The 19,426-nt window shown below is 37.6% G+C and overlaps 8 protein-coding genes across 13 annotated transcripts in view; 2 read left to right on the top strand and 6 right to left on the bottom strand.

Moving 5' to 3' along the window:
- Positions 1–3,806, bottom strand: part of LOC108812839 (serine/threonine-protein kinase D6PK) — a 64,574-nt gene extending 60,768 nt beyond the window's left edge. Inside the window, exon 1 of the mRNA XM_056988926.1 lies at positions 3,793–3,806. The gene's annotated coding sequence lies outside the window, so the exon portion shown is untranslated. The remainder of the gene's footprint in view (positions 1–3,792) is intronic.
- Positions 39–1,994, bottom strand: LOC108808803 (ankyrin repeat-containing protein BDA1-like). Its single transcript, XM_018580903.2, has 2 exons — positions 1,299–1,994; positions 39–1,047 (listed from the first exon to the last, which is right to left on the bottom strand). Exons 1-2 carry the CDS (start codon positions 1,875–1,877, stop codon positions 259–261), a joined length of 1,368 nt encoding a protein of 455 aa, XP_018436405.2. The 5' UTR covers positions 1,878–1,994; the 3' UTR covers positions 39–258.
- LOC130496661 (ankyrin repeat-containing protein BDA1-like) lies at positions 2,588–4,500 on the bottom strand. The gene is made up of 2 exons (XM_056988927.1): positions 3,813–4,500; positions 2,588–3,429 (listed from the first exon to the last, which is right to left on the bottom strand). Exons 1-2 carry the CDS (start codon positions 4,392–4,394, stop codon positions 2,647–2,649), a joined length of 1,365 nt encoding a protein of 454 aa, XP_056844907.1. The 5' UTR covers positions 4,395–4,500; the 3' UTR covers positions 2,588–2,646.
- A 430-nt stretch (positions 4,501–4,930) lies between these two features.
- Positions 4,931–6,229, top strand: LOC108835507 (trihelix transcription factor ENAP2). The gene has a single exon (XM_018608752.2). It carries the CDS (start codon positions 5,266–5,268, stop codon positions 6,121–6,123), a length of 858 nt encoding a protein of 285 aa, XP_018464254.2. The 5' UTR covers positions 4,931–5,265; the 3' UTR covers positions 6,124–6,229.
- Positions 6,230–6,329: 100 nt separating this feature from the next.
- LOC108835506 (uncharacterized) lies at positions 6,330–10,489 on the bottom strand. 5 transcript variants are annotated; one of them, XM_056987878.1, is made up of 12 exons: positions 10,159–10,489; positions 9,373–9,896; positions 9,200–9,289; positions 8,868–9,107; positions 8,397–8,618; positions 7,970–8,318; positions 7,540–7,862; positions 7,343–7,446; positions 7,134–7,240; positions 6,964–7,043; positions 6,765–6,873; positions 6,330–6,639 (listed from the first exon to the last, which is right to left on the bottom strand). In XM_056987878.1, exons 1-11 carry the CDS (start codon positions 10,415–10,417, stop codon positions 6,778–6,780), a joined length of 2,394 nt encoding a protein of 797 aa, XP_056843858.1. In that variant the 5' UTR covers positions 10,418–10,489; the 3' UTR covers positions 6,330–6,639; positions 6,765–6,777. The 5 variants fall into 5 exon arrangements, with proteins under 5 accessions (XP_056843858.1, XP_056843857.1, XP_056843860.1 ...); XM_056987877.1 differs by having other exon boundaries at positions 6,330–6,631; XM_056987880.1 differs by having other exon boundaries at positions 6,776–6,873.
- A 955-nt stretch (positions 10,490–11,444) lies between these two features.
- On the bottom strand, positions 11,445–13,259 carry LOC108809071 (rac-like GTP-binding protein ARAC9). The gene is made up of 7 exons (XM_018581194.2): positions 12,759–13,259; positions 12,584–12,671; positions 12,296–12,405; positions 12,129–12,192; positions 11,990–12,054; positions 11,840–11,905; positions 11,445–11,735 (listed from the first exon to the last, which is right to left on the bottom strand). Exons 1-7 carry the CDS (start codon positions 12,894–12,896, stop codon positions 11,634–11,636), a joined length of 633 nt encoding a protein of 210 aa, XP_018436696.1. The 5' UTR covers positions 12,897–13,259; the 3' UTR covers positions 11,445–11,633.
- A 1,363-nt stretch (positions 13,260–14,622) lies between these two features.
- On the top strand, positions 14,623–16,612 carry LOC108805979 (putative casein kinase II subunit beta-4). Of its 2 annotated transcripts, none has more exons than XM_018577989.2 (5): positions 14,623–14,999; positions 15,076–15,294; positions 15,655–15,764; positions 15,858–16,020; positions 16,137–16,612. In XM_018577989.2, exons 1-5 carry the CDS (start codon positions 14,792–14,794, stop codon positions 16,268–16,270), a joined length of 834 nt encoding a protein of 277 aa, XP_018433491.2. In that variant the 5' UTR covers positions 14,623–14,791; the 3' UTR covers positions 16,271–16,612. The 2 variants fall into 2 exon arrangements, with proteins under 2 accessions (XP_018433491.2, XP_018433490.2); XM_018577988.2 differs by having other exon boundaries at positions 15,858–16,023.
- A 651-nt stretch (positions 16,613–17,263) lies between these two features.
- LOC108809007 (FCS-Like Zinc finger 3) lies at positions 17,264–18,060 on the bottom strand. The gene is made up of 2 exons (XM_018581129.2): positions 17,834–18,060; positions 17,264–17,743 (listed from the first exon to the last, which is right to left on the bottom strand). The coding sequence occupies exons 1-2, from the start codon at positions 17,941–17,943 to the stop codon at positions 17,578–17,580; spliced, it is 276 nt and encodes a 91-aa protein (XP_018436631.1). The 5' UTR covers positions 17,944–18,060; the 3' UTR covers positions 17,264–17,577.
- Between the last annotated feature and the right edge of the window lie 1,366 nt (positions 18,061–19,426).

Below are 19,426 nucleotides of genomic sequence, written 5' to 3'. Positions count from 1 at the left end.
AAAAAAAGATTTGTTGTTTCTAGTTCTAAATATAGGGCACAAAAGAACATGCAGAACAAAGACAGTGTAACAATACAGAAATCACACTTAAATTAATAAATTTGAATGAGGCTTAGTGACTGTGACTTGTGAGACCTTATACATATAATGGATATTGACAAAAACTACCTCAAAAGGAAAAAAAATTGTTTACCTTTTGACTCTTAACCTCTTCAAATACACGACAAAACAAGTAAAACACACATGGGAATTGGAATCTTAGGTGATGGTTGTTGTAGTTGTATGCCTGAGAGGAGAGATTCTTGTTTTCTTGGCAAGTTTACGGATTAGACTCGGGAGTTTTGCTACCGCTAAGGGTAATACCACAGAGATAACCATGAAGAACAAGCCTAATCCAAAGTTAGGAGAAAGTGCAGCCATTGCAAATCCATAGGTTAAGGCAAGAGCAGTCAGTGAAACTTGTAGCTCAAGGTAGAAAGGGAGACCTTTTGTGAGTAATGAGATTAGTTCAATAGATGTGAAAAAACCAACCGAGTTCAAGAAGATGAAAATGCCATAAGAGATCCAACTCTTTGATCCCATTATAGTTGTTCCTGCGTAAAACAATGGTTTGGTTTTGCTTCCTTTTGTCTCACTCTCTTGACAATATCTACCGATGCAGTAATAATCTTCTTGCCAGATTCCTCCTGGGGGACTTAGTGCGGCTTGATAAGTCGTTGTGGTTATCAGAATCGCGATAACTAGTAAGACACTGCGGATTTCGTTAGGTGAGATTTTGTCTTTCTTGTGCTTGAAGTAATCAAGCCATTGCTTGTGTGTCATCAGAGGTTCTTCTGATGGTGGTTGTCTTGTGTTGTGATCTATAGATCTCACAGCTCCTGCTTGGAGAAGGAGCTGATGAATCTCTGGGTCGTCTGGTTCACCTCCAAGCTTAAGTAACACATCAAGAGGTGTGAAGCCATTCGAGTTCAAAGAGTTTACTTCAATGAAATCTCTTGGGAGTGTATTGTTACTAGAACCTCTAGAGCCAAGCAACAAGTCAACCACCTGCAATATCACATCAATGGGATACACACTTTAAATAAACAAAACCGAATCAAATGAGATCATAACCGGTCATGAGCATATGCTAGTGAAGCATTAGCCTATGTTCTATAAAAATTTAGAAAAAAATAAAAAAGATATATGTGAATAGGTTTTCAAATTTATATAAAAACTTATGTAAATTCTTACTAAATTATTTATCTCCCAAGTTTAAGGACCGGCCAAGACCGGCCAAAAGATAGATGAGTCAATACCTCGAACTGTCGCTTTTGAACAGCCAAGTGCAAAACGGTGTTTCCACCATGATCTTGCTTATTCAACACGCAAAGCTTATCAAACTCTTTAAGACATTCCAACAAAGCAACGAACCCATCAAACTGACAGAACCTAACCGCAAGATGAAGCACTGTCTCTCCACGAGCCGTGACTACTTCAAGAGATTCAGGATTCGCAGACACTAATGCATCAAGAACACAAACTTTTCCTCTCATCGCAGCGTAATGAAGAGGAATCTTTCTCTCTTTACCTTTGATCAAACATATCTCACCACTTAGCTTCTCCAGAAGCTCCTTAACGATTTCAACGTGACCCATTGATGCTGCTATATGCAGAGGCGTTAGTCCGTCTTTGTTCAGCTCTCTTCCGAGATCCTCTCTTAGGTTTAACATTTCTTTGACGAAACTCAAGTGTCCGTACATGGAGGCAACGTGTAACGGAGTTTCTTGGCCGTTGATGACGAGAACTTCAAGAAGAGTGGGATCTGATTCCGTTGATCGGAGTAAGAACTCGACGTCTCCTTTCCGAGCAGCCTCCATTATAGGATTTTTCTCCATCTCTCTCTCTCTGTCTTCTCTTCTCTTGTGCTAGGTCAAAAGAGAAATCTCATTGCAAGAATTCAACATTAAACAGATTAATATTTCAACTTTGTCAAAAAAGAAAAAAATCAACTTTATCAAGTCAGAGTATTAGGAGAAACAGAACATTTCAAAATTCCACTCATCTTTCGAGATATTGTATTTATTAATCTCAAAAAGTCAAATTCACACGAAAAAGATCAGAGAAGAAAACCCATTTTGAAGATTGGTTTTACAATGTTAAATAAATAACATTATATAAAGAAAAACACACATACATAAAAGCAAACATGAGAAAAGAACACATTAAGCAGAGCAAATACTATTTGTTTAGATATTTATCTATCTCATTCTTTTTTAGTTATAGTTCTTCTAAGCACTACCAAAAAAGTATATTGAATAGCTTATTTATAAATATTTCTATTACTTCTAATTTGCGCAACCAAATTTTACATAACATAAAAAGGTAATTTTAAAAATCATAAATAATTTATATTATTTCTATATAATTGTTATAGATATTAATTAATATGTGTCAATTGTCATTGAGGAGAAAACAAGTTTTCTATCGACTTGATTTTTGGGGATATCTGTTTATTCTGTCGGTTTTACATTTTTTGGGGGATATTGTAATGTGTTTTAATATCTATAAACATTTAGATGTTACAAAAAAAATATCTGAAGAAAAACACACACATAAAACCAAACATGAGAAGGACAAAATACAACAACAAAAGGATGTGATCAGTTAAGTTTCACTCGTTGCAGCCTTAATGCCATTGACCAACGATTTGACAAAAAAGTAAAGCTCACGAAGAACCAAGAGCAATGCTGCCGCAAGAACCACGACCCAAAAAACATCCTCATCTGGTGCTATGTAGACGATTGCAAGACAATAAGTAGACACAGCTGAGATAATACAAAGTCTCATCCAGTTTCTCAGCGGGAACCCTTTAGTAAGCTGAGAGATCATCGCCACCGAAACCAAAAACCCTATCGCGTTGAAGGCAGAGTAGAGAGTGAAGTGAACCCGCCTATCCGCCATGATCGCTTGTCCTGCAGTACTGTTCCTTTGTCCGAAAATGTTATCTAAAGTTCGGCCTAGTGATGTCTTTGTTGTGTTTGTGGCGTTGTTCTGTGAACCACCGTTAGCGTCATCACTCTTGAAAGCTCCCGGAGGCTGAAGACATCCGGTGAATGTAAGTGTGGCTATGAGCGTTGCAACAATCATTAAGGTTTCTCGCTGTTCGAGTGTGGAGTTATTAATCTCGTCGTTTATATGATTCTTTATCATACGAATAGGGTTTCTAGTAGGATGGCTACGTTTAAGCAGTTGACGTTCCGTACGCGCGTTATTTGCTGAAGCTGTCTGAAAGATTTGAACAACTCTGTACATTTCGGAAACACTTCCTCCTTCGGTTTCAATAACCACGTCGAGTATGTCCTTCGGTGTTAACCAGTTTCTGTTTTGTCTGTTTACATCTACCGATCCGGGGAGTATTGCATCGTCACCAATTAACATCTCCACAATCTGTAGATAAAACAAATATTATAGAAATACGTAGCATGATGCATGTTCATGTCCAAAGTTAAATTAACTAGCTTATACATCATTCTCATATTCCCCCTGTTTTTATTAGACGACATACTAACACTATTATTAATAATAATATAACAATATGCAAAATACTAAAAAACTTTTACATATCATAATTTTATATAAAAAACTGAAAATGTAGTCTAATTTACAACAGAAATAGATTGTGTCAAGTATTAAAAACGGAAAATTTAATAAATAGCAGTGTATGTATTATTTGTATTTTTAAAAAATGTTAGTCTTACTAGATTATCTATAACTCACGAAATCTAGGACCCAACCTACGTAGTAGAGAAGAAGAAGAAGAAACAACTAGCCTGAAGTTGTTTCCCAAGTGTTGCAAGATGCAAGACTGTATTGCCTTCTCGATTCCCCATGTTAACGATCCCTGGTGACATGTCACGCTTCTTGATCTCTTCTAGCAACAACTTTGTAGTTTCGACTTGATTGTTCTTAACAGCAACGTGAAGAGGTGTCTCAAGAGAAGCATTCACTTCCCGGAGAGATTCAGGGAAAGACGAAACCAGCTCTTTAACCACCTCGGCTCTTCCTCTCTGCACCGCGCAGTGAAGAGGAATCGACTCGTCTTTGTCCTTCAAGCGGCAGAGAACATGTTTCGGACCGACACTTAGGAGAGCTCTCACGACCTCTATCTTCCCTGAGGCTGAAGCAATGTGAAGAGGACTAAAACCTTGTTGGTTCTGCTCCAGAGCTAACTCTTGCTTGTGACGCAAGATTTCTTCCGCGAAGGCAGCTTGGCCGGAGAAGGCTGAGACATGGAGAGGATTCTCTAGAGAAGACATAGAGAAACGGTCGAGAAGAAGAGGATCTTCTTGAAGTAGCAACTGAAGTGTTGTCGTGTCTCCCGAACGAGCTGCATCAAACAATCTATGGTCCATTTTTCAATGGTCCCAAGGTATATCCAATCTTTAAATTTTAAAGTTATCTACATTCAGACAAGTACACTTGTATATATATTAGCAAGGGAAGCGAGACTGCGTGATGATGAAGAATGTTGTACCTGATAAAATACCTTCCTTGGTTTAAATTCTTGTTTTAAAATTATAAGATTCTTGAAGGTAAGAACAAGCTGGTTAAAGCTTAAAAATCAGACTAATTATTGGTCTCTTTCTTACTAATCGACAAAGTAACTATAATAAACTAGTAAAAAGCTTGTGTTAACACTTCCACTTTCACTATATATTATTTCCCACATGTTCGTTACGAGATTCGTTTCTTCCTAGCTTAAATGAAACGATTGTATATGACAGCCTGTTATAGATTCTCCCGGTCTAGAAGGTTGATGGTGTATATTATTACTGGGCCTGGCCCACTTGCATCAATCCACTTTAACAAACTGGGGATATTAGTTTTTAAGGCCTTAAATCAAAACAATCATTATGAGATTCATCATTTATAATTACAGTATAAGTAATGAGTTGCTAAAGGAAAAATAATTAAGCAGAGACTCCGAAATGGCAAGTCTACCATACGCCACCTACCGTTCCCGTCATACGCGGCTAACGTTAGCCATATTTCCACAGCCATGAATACGGTGGCTTGTTGGCTTACAATTATCCCCACGTGTCGTAATTGTCGTCCACGACGGCGCACACACCACCCTCCACCACTTACCAACTCCGCTAACGTGCGCTCCTATCTGACACCAACCACCATTATAATGCGCCTTCTCTCTCTCTCCCTTATCTCCTCGATTATAACGTGAAATCGCCGCCGCGAGAAAACCATCGCATCAAAAGCCATTGAATCATGTCCGATCCCGATTCTCCGTCCAATCACGATCCATCTTCGCCGCCGCGGCAAGCTCTCCTCCCTTCCACCGCCGATCCGAAGACCGACCCCGTCCCGGCGACGTCCAAGAGCTCGAGGCGGTTGCCTCCGCCGTGCTGGTCTCTCGAGGAGACGACGGCGCTGATCGACGCCTACGGTGACAAACGGCGCGATCTCGGCCGCGGAAGCTTGAAGGCGGACCACTGGGAGGAGGTCGCGGAGGCGGTGGCCGCCGCGTGTCCCGGCGTGACGCCGAGGAAAATGGCGGTTCAGTGCCGGCACAAGATGGAGAAGCTAAGGCAGAGGTACCGCGCGGAGATCCAGCGGGCGAGATCCGTGCCCGTGGCGAGGTTCGTCTCCTCTTGGGTTCATTATAAGCGTATGGAAGCCACGGAGAACGACGACGGAGGAGGAGGTCCGACGCCGAGGTTTTTTAACCGGAATGGTGGTGGCGGCGGCGGGATTAGGATTCGAATACCGACGGGTGTGAGCGTTGCGGGGTCCGGTAAGTACAAGGCGAGTCTAAGTTCAGGTGTTAGTACAAATACGAGACCTGGTCGTGTCGGAGCAGATGATGAGAGAGGGAGTGAGATGATGATGCCGTGTAATGATGATCCAATTGCGAGTGCGATCAAGCTACTCGGAGATGGGATGTTGAGGACTGAGGAGAAGAAGATGGAGATGGTGAGAGAGATTGAAGCGATGAGGATGGAGATGGAGATGAAGCGGACAAAGATGATTTTGGAGTCGCAACAACGGATTGTGGAGACATTTGCTAAAACTATGTCGGAGATGAGGAAGAAGAAAGCAACAAGAGTGTCTTCTTCAATGGAGTAATTAATTGTGTGTATGTTGTTGAGCTTAGTGTGTGTAAAGTATCATCCACCTTTTAGTTTCCGCATGAATGTTGTTATGTGACATTAATGGAGTATGAACTTCTTCATTGACTTCTCTTTCAATACAAGCCTACTTTTCACACAGATAGCCAAACTCATAAGCTCTGAATGTTTGTCTTTTCGAAAAGAACAATAGAAAGTAGAAACTGATGGAAAGATAAACTTCATAATAATAAAATATGAATATATCAAATAGAGTTTTATACTTTATAAAAAAATAAAGGAAACATCTTTTATATAATAAAAGAAGCTTGTCAAACCATCTAAAACAGATTCAAATACAAATGCAGTTGAAGATGCAAGCCACTTAAAACAAAGAACCAATTCATGATATCCCATTATTACTTGTCTCTCTATTCCAACAGTCTCTCGCCCATGCTTATAACTTTGCAACCAATTGCTTATCTGCTGAATAACTTTGCAGAGCCAAACCACCTTCCTGGCGAAACCTGTTCCACTTACAAAATAAATCACTATGTAGATCATAATCACATCTTTAAACATTCAGAGAACGGATGCAATCCAAGCAACAAAACAATGCAACCTAAAAGTTGTTATAAAGAAGGAACCAAAAGATCTCACCACTAACTCACTTTCAGTAGTATGATCCTGGACCACCACCACCACCTGAGTAACTACTACCACCCAATCCACGACTTGAGTACACTGAAGAATACGAGCTACCTCCTCCCTGTAATTCCCAATAATACAAAAGTTATCTCTCAAACTTAACTTCTGCAAAAAGAAAAAAAAGAGAGAGAACAATTCTGAAGCAACTTACATCTCTTCTGGGTGGTGGTATGTCACTACCATAGCTTGATGAGTACATTCCTCCTCCTACATCGCTGCTACTATACGAACCTGAAGTAAAACAACATAGCTATGTAAGCGTTTACAACACGATGAAGTATTGCTAAATGTTAAACCACAACAGAAAGTTCTCAATCAAACCTCCTCCATACTCCATTCCCTGACGACTGCTGCTATATGGACCACGCGAGTCATGACTCGGCATTGCACTTCGGCTGCTTCCATATCCTAGACTAGATCTAGGAATCCTAAAATAAACATGGGAAGTAAGAAACAAAGACATACACATATCACAGAGAAATTGCAGACAGAGATAAACAACGATATCCACAGACAGAATGAGAACATACCGGTCACCATACGATTCCCCATATTGAGATGGGCCAAGATCATAGTCCAGACGAGCTCTTGAATGACGAGCATCGACGTCAACATAACGAGGAGGAATGTCATCCTGAATGATAAACACACGTTATAAGTAAACAACCATATTGGAAAAGAAAAAAACTTGGAGAATAAAATGGTCAGAGAAAACAATGAATCAGACCAATGCAGCATATGGTCGCTTTGAGCCAGGAAGAGGTTCATCATAAGCACGAGATCTCCCTTCACTGTAACTTGGAGGAGGTCTTTCATATCTCGGAGCGTAAAGGTCATCCACGTACGGCCTCCTCGTTTCTAAGCGAGAAGAACCTCTAGGAATATCTGAATAACCAGAATCACGAGGTGCATAATCATCTCTGTAAGACAGATGCCTCTCAGGAGAAAGCCTGGAGCTACTATAGCTCACAGCTGGTCTGCTTCTTGGAGGAAGCAGATCCTCACGCCGACCATAGTCCCTCTTCATGCTAGCCTTTGGATACGGAGGAACTGCAAACACACAATTTCAAAGATATAATCAAATACATCAACATGAAAAAGCTCAAGAGAGAAAAAAATAACTGAACATGGATAAACACAAGTCCAGTGGTATGTACCTGGAGGTCTTCTGTCATATGACCTAGCAGGTGGTGGCAAGGGCCTAGATCTTGCAGGTGGTGGTAAGGGCCTAGATCTTGCAGGTGGTGGCAAGGGCCTAGCGGGCCTAGCTCTTGCAGGTGGAGGTAGAGGTGGTCGTGGACGTCTTCCTCTTGATCCACTAGCTCTCTTTGCACTAGGAGGTGGGGCCCTAGGTCCAACGGCTCTAGAGCTACGAGGTGGCAGACGAGCCAGTGAACTCCTTCCAGATCGTCTACTCCCATGCCTAGACCGGTGGTCTGAGCGACTGGGCTGTCTACCTTTGCCTCCTCTCTGAAGTGGTCTAGATAAGCGTGCCCTCACTTTTGCCTGGAAAAGAAAGGAAGGAATCAGAAAGCAAGAATAAACTTGCGTAATTAAGGATAGACCATAAAGATAGGCATATACCTTGTCCTCTCCTTCGCCTAGCTCTGAGTTGTTGATGGATTTGGCACAAGCCACAGCAGCCTCATGAGTATCGAAAGTTACAAAGCCAAAATCTTTCCTCCTGGCTGATGGCATATTGCGTGCAAGCTCAATTCTTTCAAGTTTACCATATCTTTTCAAAAGATCTCTAACATGCTCTTCACTCCACGAAGTTGACAGACCATCAATGAAGATAGTCTTAACCTGCAACACCAAAACATCAATTCAACTAAAAGTACTATAGCCAGAAAAGCTATAATAGATTCACCAACAATCAAGTATCTTAAAATGTCGTTAGAAAGCATTCTAAGCTACCATCCAGAGACGTAAAAGAAGAACTTATTAAGTTAATAGGTGGCACCCATGCCTGCCCTTATAAACTGCTCCAAGGCTCTAAAGAAGACATGGTAGGATGAAAGTTGCAACAAATAAATGATCCTGCAATGTGAGTACCTGCGCCATTATCTCATCTTCCGGATCTAAGAAGGAATCTGCAAAAGAAACCTTCGCAGGCTTTTCAAGTCCAAACACCACTTCCTTCCTTATGAGGCGTTTGTGAGCATCCGTGGCATCTGAGCGAGATGAGAATTCCAAAAAGGCATACCCTCGATTCATGTTGGCATTGTTGCTGTCCTCTACCAAAGTTATCTCATCCATATTCTCAACTCCATAGTGTTTCAGCTTCTCCCTTAGCTGGAACACACAAGAAAGACCCAACGGTCAAGATTACCACGAACTGTAGAGTTGGGTTTAATTGACATATCAATGGACACCCGGATACTTACAGCTTCTAGGTTCCATGTCTTGCATATGTTAGCAATGAAGAGGGTATCATTATCTAGGCTGGCAGTTACACCACACTTTTTACCATTGATCTGCAGTCCCAATGACCAAGAGAATGATATACAATGTAAACCAACACAAACTCTCCATCAAACACTAGAGTGTAGACCATTACCATTGGGTTTTTAAGATCCTTCACAGCTCGTTTTGCCTGTTCCACAGTTGCAAAACGAAGGAAAGCAAAACCCTTGCTCTTCTTCGTCTGTGGATTCTTCACAATCCTAACCTCAGTCACCTCCCCCACGTGACCAAACACTTTCTTCAAGTCCTCCTCAGTAGCACCTTTGTCCAAGCTCCCAACGAATATCTCAAACTCCTTACGCTTACGTCTATCGTCCAGAACGTCATGATGCTCTTCCCCTTCCACATCAACAGCTTCTCCGAGCTTGACTTCTTCATCGTCATCACCACCTCCTTCGCTCTCAGGCTCCTCCAGACCATCTCCAATCTCCTCACCTTCTACCTCGGCCTCAAACTCCTCCTCCAGTTCATCCTCCTCCAGCTCCTCCTGATTAACCAACTGATGATCCTCTCTCTCCTCAAACTCCTCCTCTCCGCCATACTCATCAGGATCATACTCTGGCTCATTGTCATCTAAATCCAATCTTTCATCTTTTCCCAAATCATCGACAGTCTCCTCTGCGAGTAAAATCGAGTAAAACATCTAGACTATGCCTAAAGTTAACAAAACCTAGAAGATAGACGTTTATCTTCCAGACAAAGTTAGAATAGTTAGCCCTGAAACCTAATCATTCTACTCAAAGTCCCAATCTTTTTATTAAATTGAAACTTACAACCGTCAAAAACGATGTTAAAGTCAGCCCTAGAATCTAATCTCACAATCCAAATCAAATCTGAACAATTCTATAATCAAAAACGACGATGTTTTAAAGGATCTTACTTTGAGGCGTAACAACGTTATCCGGATTCGCCGCAGCTTCGGAATCATCCAATCGCTTAGAATCATCATCCAACCGATTCTCTTCCTCGTCCACCTCGGGCGTCTCTACAGCGTCGGAGACAGATACCTCCGCGATGTTAACAGATTCGTCATCGGCGGCGGATTCGACCGGGGGAGTCTGCGCCTTGACAGCTGATCTCGTGACCCTCCCGCCTCTTCTCGCGGCGCCTCCTCCTCTCTTCACAACCCTCGGTGGCATCGCTTTTTCCCTGTGCCTTTTTCTTTTGTTTTTTTTATTACCGCAGGAGAGACCTAATTGGAGAAACAGAGAGATCTTTTTGTTTTGAGCGTGTTGGTTTTATATCACCGATGCCTCCTAATCCGGTTTTTTATTCGGTAATACCGTTTGTTTCCTATCTTGTTCTCCGGTTCTGGTTTGATCTGTTCAGACCGGTTCTGGTTTGATCTTCTAACATAAAGAGAAGCATTTTTTATGTCAATGTCGGTCTAGTTAAAATCTGTTGTAACAAAATAACTTTCATCTGATTTATATACTCAATATGTTTAAATAGTTCTAAATTAATTTAAATCAGTATAAATCAATTTAAATATGTTAAATTAATCAATAATGTTAGTGTAAAATCTACAAATTTATCTAATTTGTGTATTTTATTTAATTTTATAAATAAACTGAAAAATAAATTATATAATACAAAAATGTTTAATATATGAAAAGGAAATTAATAATTTGCTAACACTTATACCCATACAAATATCAGATAATCCGTTTAGTTGATAATAACTCTCTATAAAGCATCTAATTGGGGAATTTTCAAAAATACCACTTTCAAAGTACCATTATTCATCTTTACCACCACTAAAGACACATTTTCAAAAATACCTTATTTATTAAAATGGTATAGACTCTTATATCTTTATTTTTATATGCTTTTCAAAATTCTAATCTCAAATTCTAAATCCTAAACCTCTAATTCTAAACCCTAAACCCAAAATCTTCAACTTTAAATCCTAAACCCTAAACTATATACCCTAAATTCAATATCCTAAACTCTAAACCCTAAAATCTAAACTATAAACACTAAATCCTCAACTCTAAACCCTAAATCCTCAACTCTAAACCCTAAACTATGTACCTTAAACCCTAAAACATCAAATCTAAATCCTAAATCCTAAACCTTCAAATCTAAACCCTTCACTAAAAGTAGTGGTAAAAGTGGTTAGTGTAAACATGAAAAGTGGTACTATGAAAATGGTATTTTTGGCAATTTCTCCTAATTTTACGCATTAGTATTTTTTGAAGATTGGTTTAATGTACATATTTTTTTTACATATACTTGACTTGGCTTGTTATTACAACACACCTCATAAAGAAGATAACAAAATCACACTTAAGAAGATAGCAACACACTATAAACATATACATATTTTTTAAAGCAAGCAAGAGAAGCTTGAGATCAGAGAGCATGGCAGAAACCAAATCTTCTCTTTTGTTTCTTGGTTTTTGAAGGAGGCTGTAAAACTACTTTTATCGCTGCATCAAACACCGCCTTCACGTTCTGTAAGATCATCATCATCATCATAATTGTCATCAACACTCTTTTCTTTAAAAGATTAAATTTTAGTAAGTGTAGAAATAACTCAAGCGTTAATGGTTTAGTACCTGTTGTGTTTTGGAGCTACATTCTATATATGCTAATGCTCCTATCTCCTTTCTTAGCTCTTGACCCTAAGAAAACAATATGCTTGGTTCTTAATACATGTTCCTGATTATAGAATTAAAGAAGATCGAAGAATAGTAAAGAAAACATACTTGTTCTGTAGAGACTGTGCAAGCACCTGGATAATTCATTGGGAACTTCTTATCTTCTCTTAGATCTGCAAGAACACACATTAGATCTCTCTTAACACTTTACCAATGCTAGATTCCTCAAGACAGTGATTTCTTCAACCTAATTTAGTTCCCACTAGAACAATAGGCACGTTAGGGGCATAATGTCGCAGCTCCGGGACCCACTGCCAAAGAAAATTGAACCACAAGCACATGAGATGGTGTGTGTGATAAAGTTACATTGCAGCAGTGAAACTGAAGTGGAAAGAAAGAAAAAAAACTTCAAACCTTTTTAGCAATATTCTCAAAGCTAGGCCTGCTAATAAGAGAAAAGGCGAGAATGAAAACATCTGCTGCTCTGTAACTCAATGGTCTAAGCCTATTGTAATCTTCTTGACCTGTAATAAAGTAAAGATCCATTCTTTATCAACTACCAAGAAACTTCAAGAGTGTTGAGAAATAAAATTCATCTTTTTAAAAGGGTCAAATTAAAATATAGAACTTGACAAGAATGGTGAGGTTATGAATCTGATACAAGAACAAGACTTTGAAAGAAAGTGAAGGACTTAATTTTACCAGCAGTATCCCAAAGACCAAGATTGACGGTTTTGCCATCGACTAAAACATTTGCACTGAAGTTGTCAAACACCGTTGGGACATAATCCTGTCATAACGATCGAGGACAACACATTCACCAAAATGACCAAAAGCCATTAAAAAGACAGTTCAAGAAAGAGAGAAAGGTTGATACAGTGGGAAAAGTGTTGCTGGTGTAGGAGATAAGAAGACAAGTTTTGCCCACAGCTCCATCCCCAACAGTGACGCACTTTATAAACGTTGTATCTGTTGTTGTTGTTGATACTGATGCTGCAGCCACAGAAGCTGACATTGATTGAGATTTGAGGATAGTACTCTCTGAGCTAGCTTCTCTTTCTCTTTTTGTGCTTCTGGTTAAGTGTAGAAGGAAACTGAGACTTGAGATGAAAAAGCTGCAAGTTTTTTTTAAAGCGTGGAAAACAAAGGAGTCAACTTTAATTTGAGCTGTCAGAGAGGCAAAAGTATTTTGAATGCATAGACTTTGCTCTAATTCTTATCATAAAAGAAAAAAAAAATTCTTATGTTCACATTAATTTGTTCAAAAAACCCCCACAAAGGCTCAACATTTTCCAGCAAAAGATGCAAACTATTATAGAATAAATGTAGTTTTTATGAGGGTTGTTCAAAAAAAGAAGGTTGTTAAAAAAATGTAGTTTATGAGTTGGTGAGAGGACAATGCAATTAGTAGGGCTGGGAAAAAAATCCGAACCCGAAAAACCGAACCGAACCCGATCCAAAAAAGTAGCACCAAATCCGAACCGAAATTGATTAAATATCCGAACGGGTTCAAAATTTCGGTATTTAAAGAACCGAAACCGAACCCGATCCGAACCGAAATATTTTGGGTACCCGAATGTATCCGAAATAAATTTATATACTTAAATATATACATTATTTTTATATATAATGTATATTAAAAATATTAAAAATATATAAGATACCTTTAAGTTTTCCAAAATACTCAGAAAATATATGCAAATAGTCAAAAATAAATGTTTAAAATAGCTAAAGTATACTGAAAACACCAAAATAGTTAAATATCTATTGATTCTTTATCCAAATATTCAAAGAAAACTAATTTATATGTTAAAATTAAGGTATTTTGACATATATGTTATGAAAATTTATATGTAATATATTATCTTTCTTATAGATTTTGAAAATTTAAAGTATATAATGAATTTTGAAAATTTAAAAACATTTTAAATGGGTTATCCGAATTCGAACCGAACCCGCAAAGACCCGAACCGAACCCGAACCAAAATTTAGAAATATCCGAATGGGGCTGAAATCTTTGACCCCGAAAACCCGAAACCCGAATGGACTGAACCGAAACCCGAATGGGTACCCGAACGCCCAGCCCTAGCAATTAGTATGTTAAAAGTTCATTAAACTTGTAAAAGCGTTTATACTGAAAAACACTTTGGAATAAACGAATTAATTGGTAAGAGACTATTGACTATTTAGAGCTATCAACAAAGACATTCGATGATGTAATATGATATTTAAATTTGATTTTTTTATAACAAATGATAGCCATACATCTTTGGCATAAAAATAAATCAAACAAACCAATTTTTTGAGCAACTAAGATTTTAGTAAACACATCATTATTTTCACTTTTTAATTTTATCACTTAGTTTACACAAATTTTATTTATGTTGATAAATTGGCTAAATAACGTTATTTTGACAAACTAATTTTGTTTCAATGTTCAATACTAATTTTTTAGAAAATGGTTTAGACAATGGATAGACCACCAAACACACTCATCATTAACAAGAAGAAAAGGCAAGCCAATCATTACTAACGTGTTTATGCAAAAAAAAAATATATATATATATATAGAAAAATTAAAAAAAAAAGCTTCATGATTCCTTTCTTCCTAAGCTATGATATAGAATCATATTATTTTCTCTGTATCGTGTTATTTTTCCCCCACTCACAAAATCAATGTAATAAGACAAGGCCCAATAAGGGAAGCCCATTCATAAATAATAACAGAAACTAAAAAAAAAATCAAAGAGAAGAAAACAAACAGTAGACGAAGAGAGAAAGCAGAGGCACTCTTTACCTCTTCTTCTCTTTCGTCTACTCTCCGCAATCAAACAAAATCAAATTAAAAAAAAGGAAACCCCAGATCTCTCCTTCCTCTTACATTTAAAGACTTTAAAAAGTCGAGTTATTATGTACAAGGAGGGTCGGAGTAGTGGAAGCAGCATAATAATGGGCGGTGGCGGATCATCGAGATCGGAGCTTCTCGGCGGAGCTACTGATCGGAAACGAATCAACGAAGCTTTAGACAAACATCTCAGAAAGTCTTCACCTTCCACTTCTAAAGACAGAGATTCGTTCCCTTCGACCTCAACTACTGCTAAATCTCAACTTCAAGAAGGTTTTGTTCTGTTTTTTAAAACATCAGTCAAATGTTCTGTCTTTATTAATTTTTTGTTTTGTTTTTTTGGGTTTAGGAGTTGAATCTGAAACGGATAGTGAAGGATCGGATGTGAGTGGGTCAGAAGGTGAAACGTCGTGGATCTCGTGGTTTTGTAACTTGAGAGGGAATGAGTTTTTCTGTGAAGTGGATGAGGATTATGTACAGGATGATTTCAATCTCTGTGGGTTGAGTGGTCAAGTTCCTTATTATGATTATGCACTTGATCTCATCTTAGATGTTGAATCCTCAAACAGTAAGTCTTGTTAAATGTCCTTTTGATCAGTTAGTTTTTTTTTTTTTTTTTTTTGCAATGTCTAGCCATCTGACTCGAAACAATTTTCTTAAAATCCAATTTATACAGTTTAAATTCTAAATTGGTCTAAATTGATTTAAATCTTTTAAATTAAACTGTTAGTCCAAATCCACATATTTGTGCAATTTCAAATTCTTTTATATATCTAGTTTTTATAACTCATAAAATAATTTTATAATTAAACCAAAAAGAAATGAAGATGTCTAATATATATGTTATGGAAAAATGTCTAATATAGCGATTCGTTGAACATTGGTTTTTGTTTGTTATTATTGTTCTGAATTTTTGTTTATACGTTAGGTGATATGTTTACTGAAGAACAGAATGAGTTAGTGGAATCAGCTGCGGAAATGTTATATGGACTTATTCATGTTCGTTACATTCTCACTACTAAAGGACTAACTGCTATGGTATGAAAGAAGAGTCCTTTATTTATGTTACGGTTTGTTTTCTTCTGGTTGGTTTTTATTTGAAAGACATTTAATGAATCTGTTTTGTATTAGTTGGAGAAGTATAAGAACTATGATTTCGGGAGATGCCCGAGAGTGTTCTGCTGCGGTCAGTCTTGTCTTCCTGTTGGGCAATCCGATATCCCTAGGTCGAGCACGGTGAAGATATACTGCCCTAAATGCGAGGATCTTTACTACCCTCGATCTAAATACCAAGGCAGTATCCTTTTTTCCACTTTGTTTCAAAAAGGCTTTGGGAGATGTTAAGAGTGTGTTTTGTTGTTTACTTTGTCTTAGTGTTTATTTTTTTTTCCTTAATGGTTATTTTTGCAGACATTGATGGAGCTTATTTTGGGACTACATTCCCACATTTGTTCCTCATGGCCCATGGGAACATGAAACCGCAGAAGCCGAGTCAAAGCTATGTTCCTAAAATCTTTGGTTTTAAGGTACACAAGAAGCAATGAGTTTATAACACAATCTCGGTGGCTCAGCCCTTCTTCTTGATGGTGATTGGAGGATGAGAAGAGCTCTTATGAGAAAAAACGTCTTGAAGAGTTGAGCTTTCTGTATGTAATCTTGGAAGAAACTGATCTGATGTACGGCAGGCCTTTCTTTGGCTGTGTTGGGACTTGGGAGAGAAACGAAAACATGAGGGTTCTGGAAATTCATTTACCTGTTGGGATTCAAGTTAAATCATTCACTGATATGGTTTTGATTTTGCATTAACTGTTAATTGTGTGTTGTTTACCTGTTGATTGTACGCAACTAACATGTCTCACCAATATTAAACTCTGTTTATTCTGATAGATTCATCATTGGTAGGCATGGGTCTCGCTTCCTTACAAACTGGTGTTTACTTTAGTCTCCTCGATATACTTCATGAATCATTGGACAGTCCTAATTTCTTAGTACCCAAGTCGTGAATCTAAATGGTTGTGACCAAATAAAAAGTTCTATAAAATTTACATCATTCATAAGAAATACTTCTTACCCCTTTGCTGTATTCTAATTTAAAGAATTGTAGAACAAAAATACATTTTTTTATTAAAACTAGACCATTTTCATTTATATTATTTTGTTAATATTTTTTTTATCATTACTTTAATGATCACGGTTAGAAGAGTTTGTTTACATGTTGCTCAGATTATTTGGGCTCTAAATGGCCAGACATTATGAATCTATCCATTTTTGTTTTGATGCTACTGAAGACAATAGAGAATCCAAATTGGTCACTTTAATAACTCAATTCAGGCCCAAAAGAGCTGCTTCTTTTCTCCACGTGTAAATAAACCGCCGGAGTTCTTAGTTAACGTCGGAGAACGCATTACGCAATGAACAATAAAAAAAATCATTTTTCTTATAGAAACTGTAATTGTCCGAGCATAAGTCATGGAGTTATAAAGAAGGACTAAGTTGAATTAAGACCATAGTATGGCTCTGTTTTAATAAAATCATCATTAGATAAAAAAAAGAAATTGAATTTATTAGAACATAGTATGCTCTGTTTCTTGTTGTAACATGAAACAAAATTTAAACCCCGCCAATTAAACCCTAGACCACACTTCTCCTACTCCCCAAGCTCTTGGTTCATTTAGGCAGAACCAGATCTTTACAGCTTTCCCAGAACCCTAATCATCTCCGATCCAGATACATAGAGAGACACAGAGCAAATCTACTCAGGTTGTTTCTTAAGAAGGGCTTTCGAAGGATATATATAGAAAAAGCTATTTGCTTTTATGTAATAAAAGTTTTTTTCTTTTTTCTTTTTTAACTAAGCCACCACGAGGGTTCCTGTCCGAACGGTTTTGCAATCTTTTGATGCTTCGGAAGATTTTTTACGGAGAGATCTTGAAGAAAGTTTCCAGCTTTTCTCCTTGGCTTCATCAGACTCGATCTGTTCTTCTCTACACTCATTGCTACAAAACGCCTTGTCTCCTCTGTAAAAAAAAAATCAAGAAACATATCAATAAAAAGCATTTAATGAAATGTTTATTATAAGGCGATGACTTTTTGATCGGAGTAAGTACCTGTACATGAAGATGTCTGAGTTACGAGGAAGGTGTTTACGGCAAAGAGAGCAAGATTCCAAAAAGTGTGGCTCTTCATAACTTGAAAACCCAGCGTAGTATGAAGCCATTTGCTTATACTAATCTCTTGAAAAAATAACGAGACTTTGGAATAAAGGAAGAGAATCAACTGCAGAAGCAGATTCAAGAATCAAGATTCAGCTTAGAGAGGGAGGAGGAGGAAGCTGAGTGATTTGATGTCCATATATAAAGGACTTTCTGATTGACTTGTACTAATCACCTGTGTTATGGACCACTATAGCTACTGTGGTCTAATAATACATCTTTTACTGTTCGTTCTGTCTCGAAAGGTGTATACGTTAAACTTCAATAGTTTTTTTTTTTTTTGTCTGGTAAATAGAAGTACTAGATTCTGTTTCTGCTAATTTTACCGGGAGAATTCATCCATAAAGTTATAGTAAGATACAATGAACCAAACTCTTTGTCCGTACCTAGTTACTTTTGTTTTTTTTTTTAATTCTCTTAGGCACAAAAGTCTATTACAATAAATTACTACAGTAGGAGTGGATCTTGTTCGCGAGGGGAATCAAAACAAGTCTTTTTTTTCCTTAACTTTTGATAAAACAAGTCTTCTTGCGTTTGTAAGATTCGTTGGCCACGATAACATGGCAAACCGCATGATGGATGGACTTTTCCTTAATATAAAATTTATTAACATTAAATGAAATTTGCTACGTTATACATTTTCTTATATATTACTGATTTCTTGTACTAACTATTTTTAAAAAAACTGTTATAGTGTGTACTTTGCTTACTACTTTCTTAGGATTCATTTCCCCTGGACAATGTTTCGTTACTTTGTGTGAATTTATAATCGCCTCTCACTTGTTTACTTGGTCTACAACTTTGTACTTATAAAAATGTTTCGTTAATTCCTTCTGTAACGTTTCTTTTGTATGTCGTGATGACACAAAACATCAGTTTACACGTGTTATGCTCCAGGTAAAAAATTCCAAGAAACTATTGGAGGAGTTTAAATTTTTTTCCGTCAAAGTATTTAATTCACTTTTTCTGTCAAAAGTATTTTATTCACTTATTAAGAAAACATTATATACTATAATTTACAGCGTAATAGATTTGATAGCCACCGTAGTTCAGATTATTGCGTACTAGACGTGTCACATGTGTGGAATTCAAATATCACTACCGACTTTCAATTAGTACTTTGTCTTTATATAATCTTTCTTAGTGGAAATTTATAAGAAAACAGAACACACTTTGTCTTTTTAAAAGCACACGGTAAGAAAACACTACTGTCATACAAAATCTACTAGTTTTGTTTTAATCAACTATTTAAATAAAGACCACGTCAAGCACACAACGTTTTATGAATAAGCAATGACTCACGTTACGATCGACAAACCTGTTTTAGGGCAGTATAATGTGATGAATTATAATAAAAGTCCAAAAGAGAAAGTAGCCAGCCAGGACCACACAACTTGTCATCTGTCGTCATTGCAACAAGGCGTTCGAGTGGGGAAGTTGGTCCCACCATAGTTTGGGAATATCAAACGAAGAGCTGACTAGACACAG

The sequence above is a fragment of the Raphanus sativus genome, chromosome 6 (genome assembly GCF_000801105.2).
Source record: "Raphanus sativus cultivar WK10039 chromosome 6, ASM80110v3, whole genome shotgun sequence".
In the NCBI taxonomy this organism is placed as follows: domain Eukaryota; kingdom Viridiplantae; phylum Streptophyta; class Magnoliopsida; order Brassicales; family Brassicaceae; genus Raphanus; species Raphanus sativus.
Note: the sequence above shows the minus strand (reverse complement) of the source record. Positions and strands in the feature narration are given on the sequence as shown.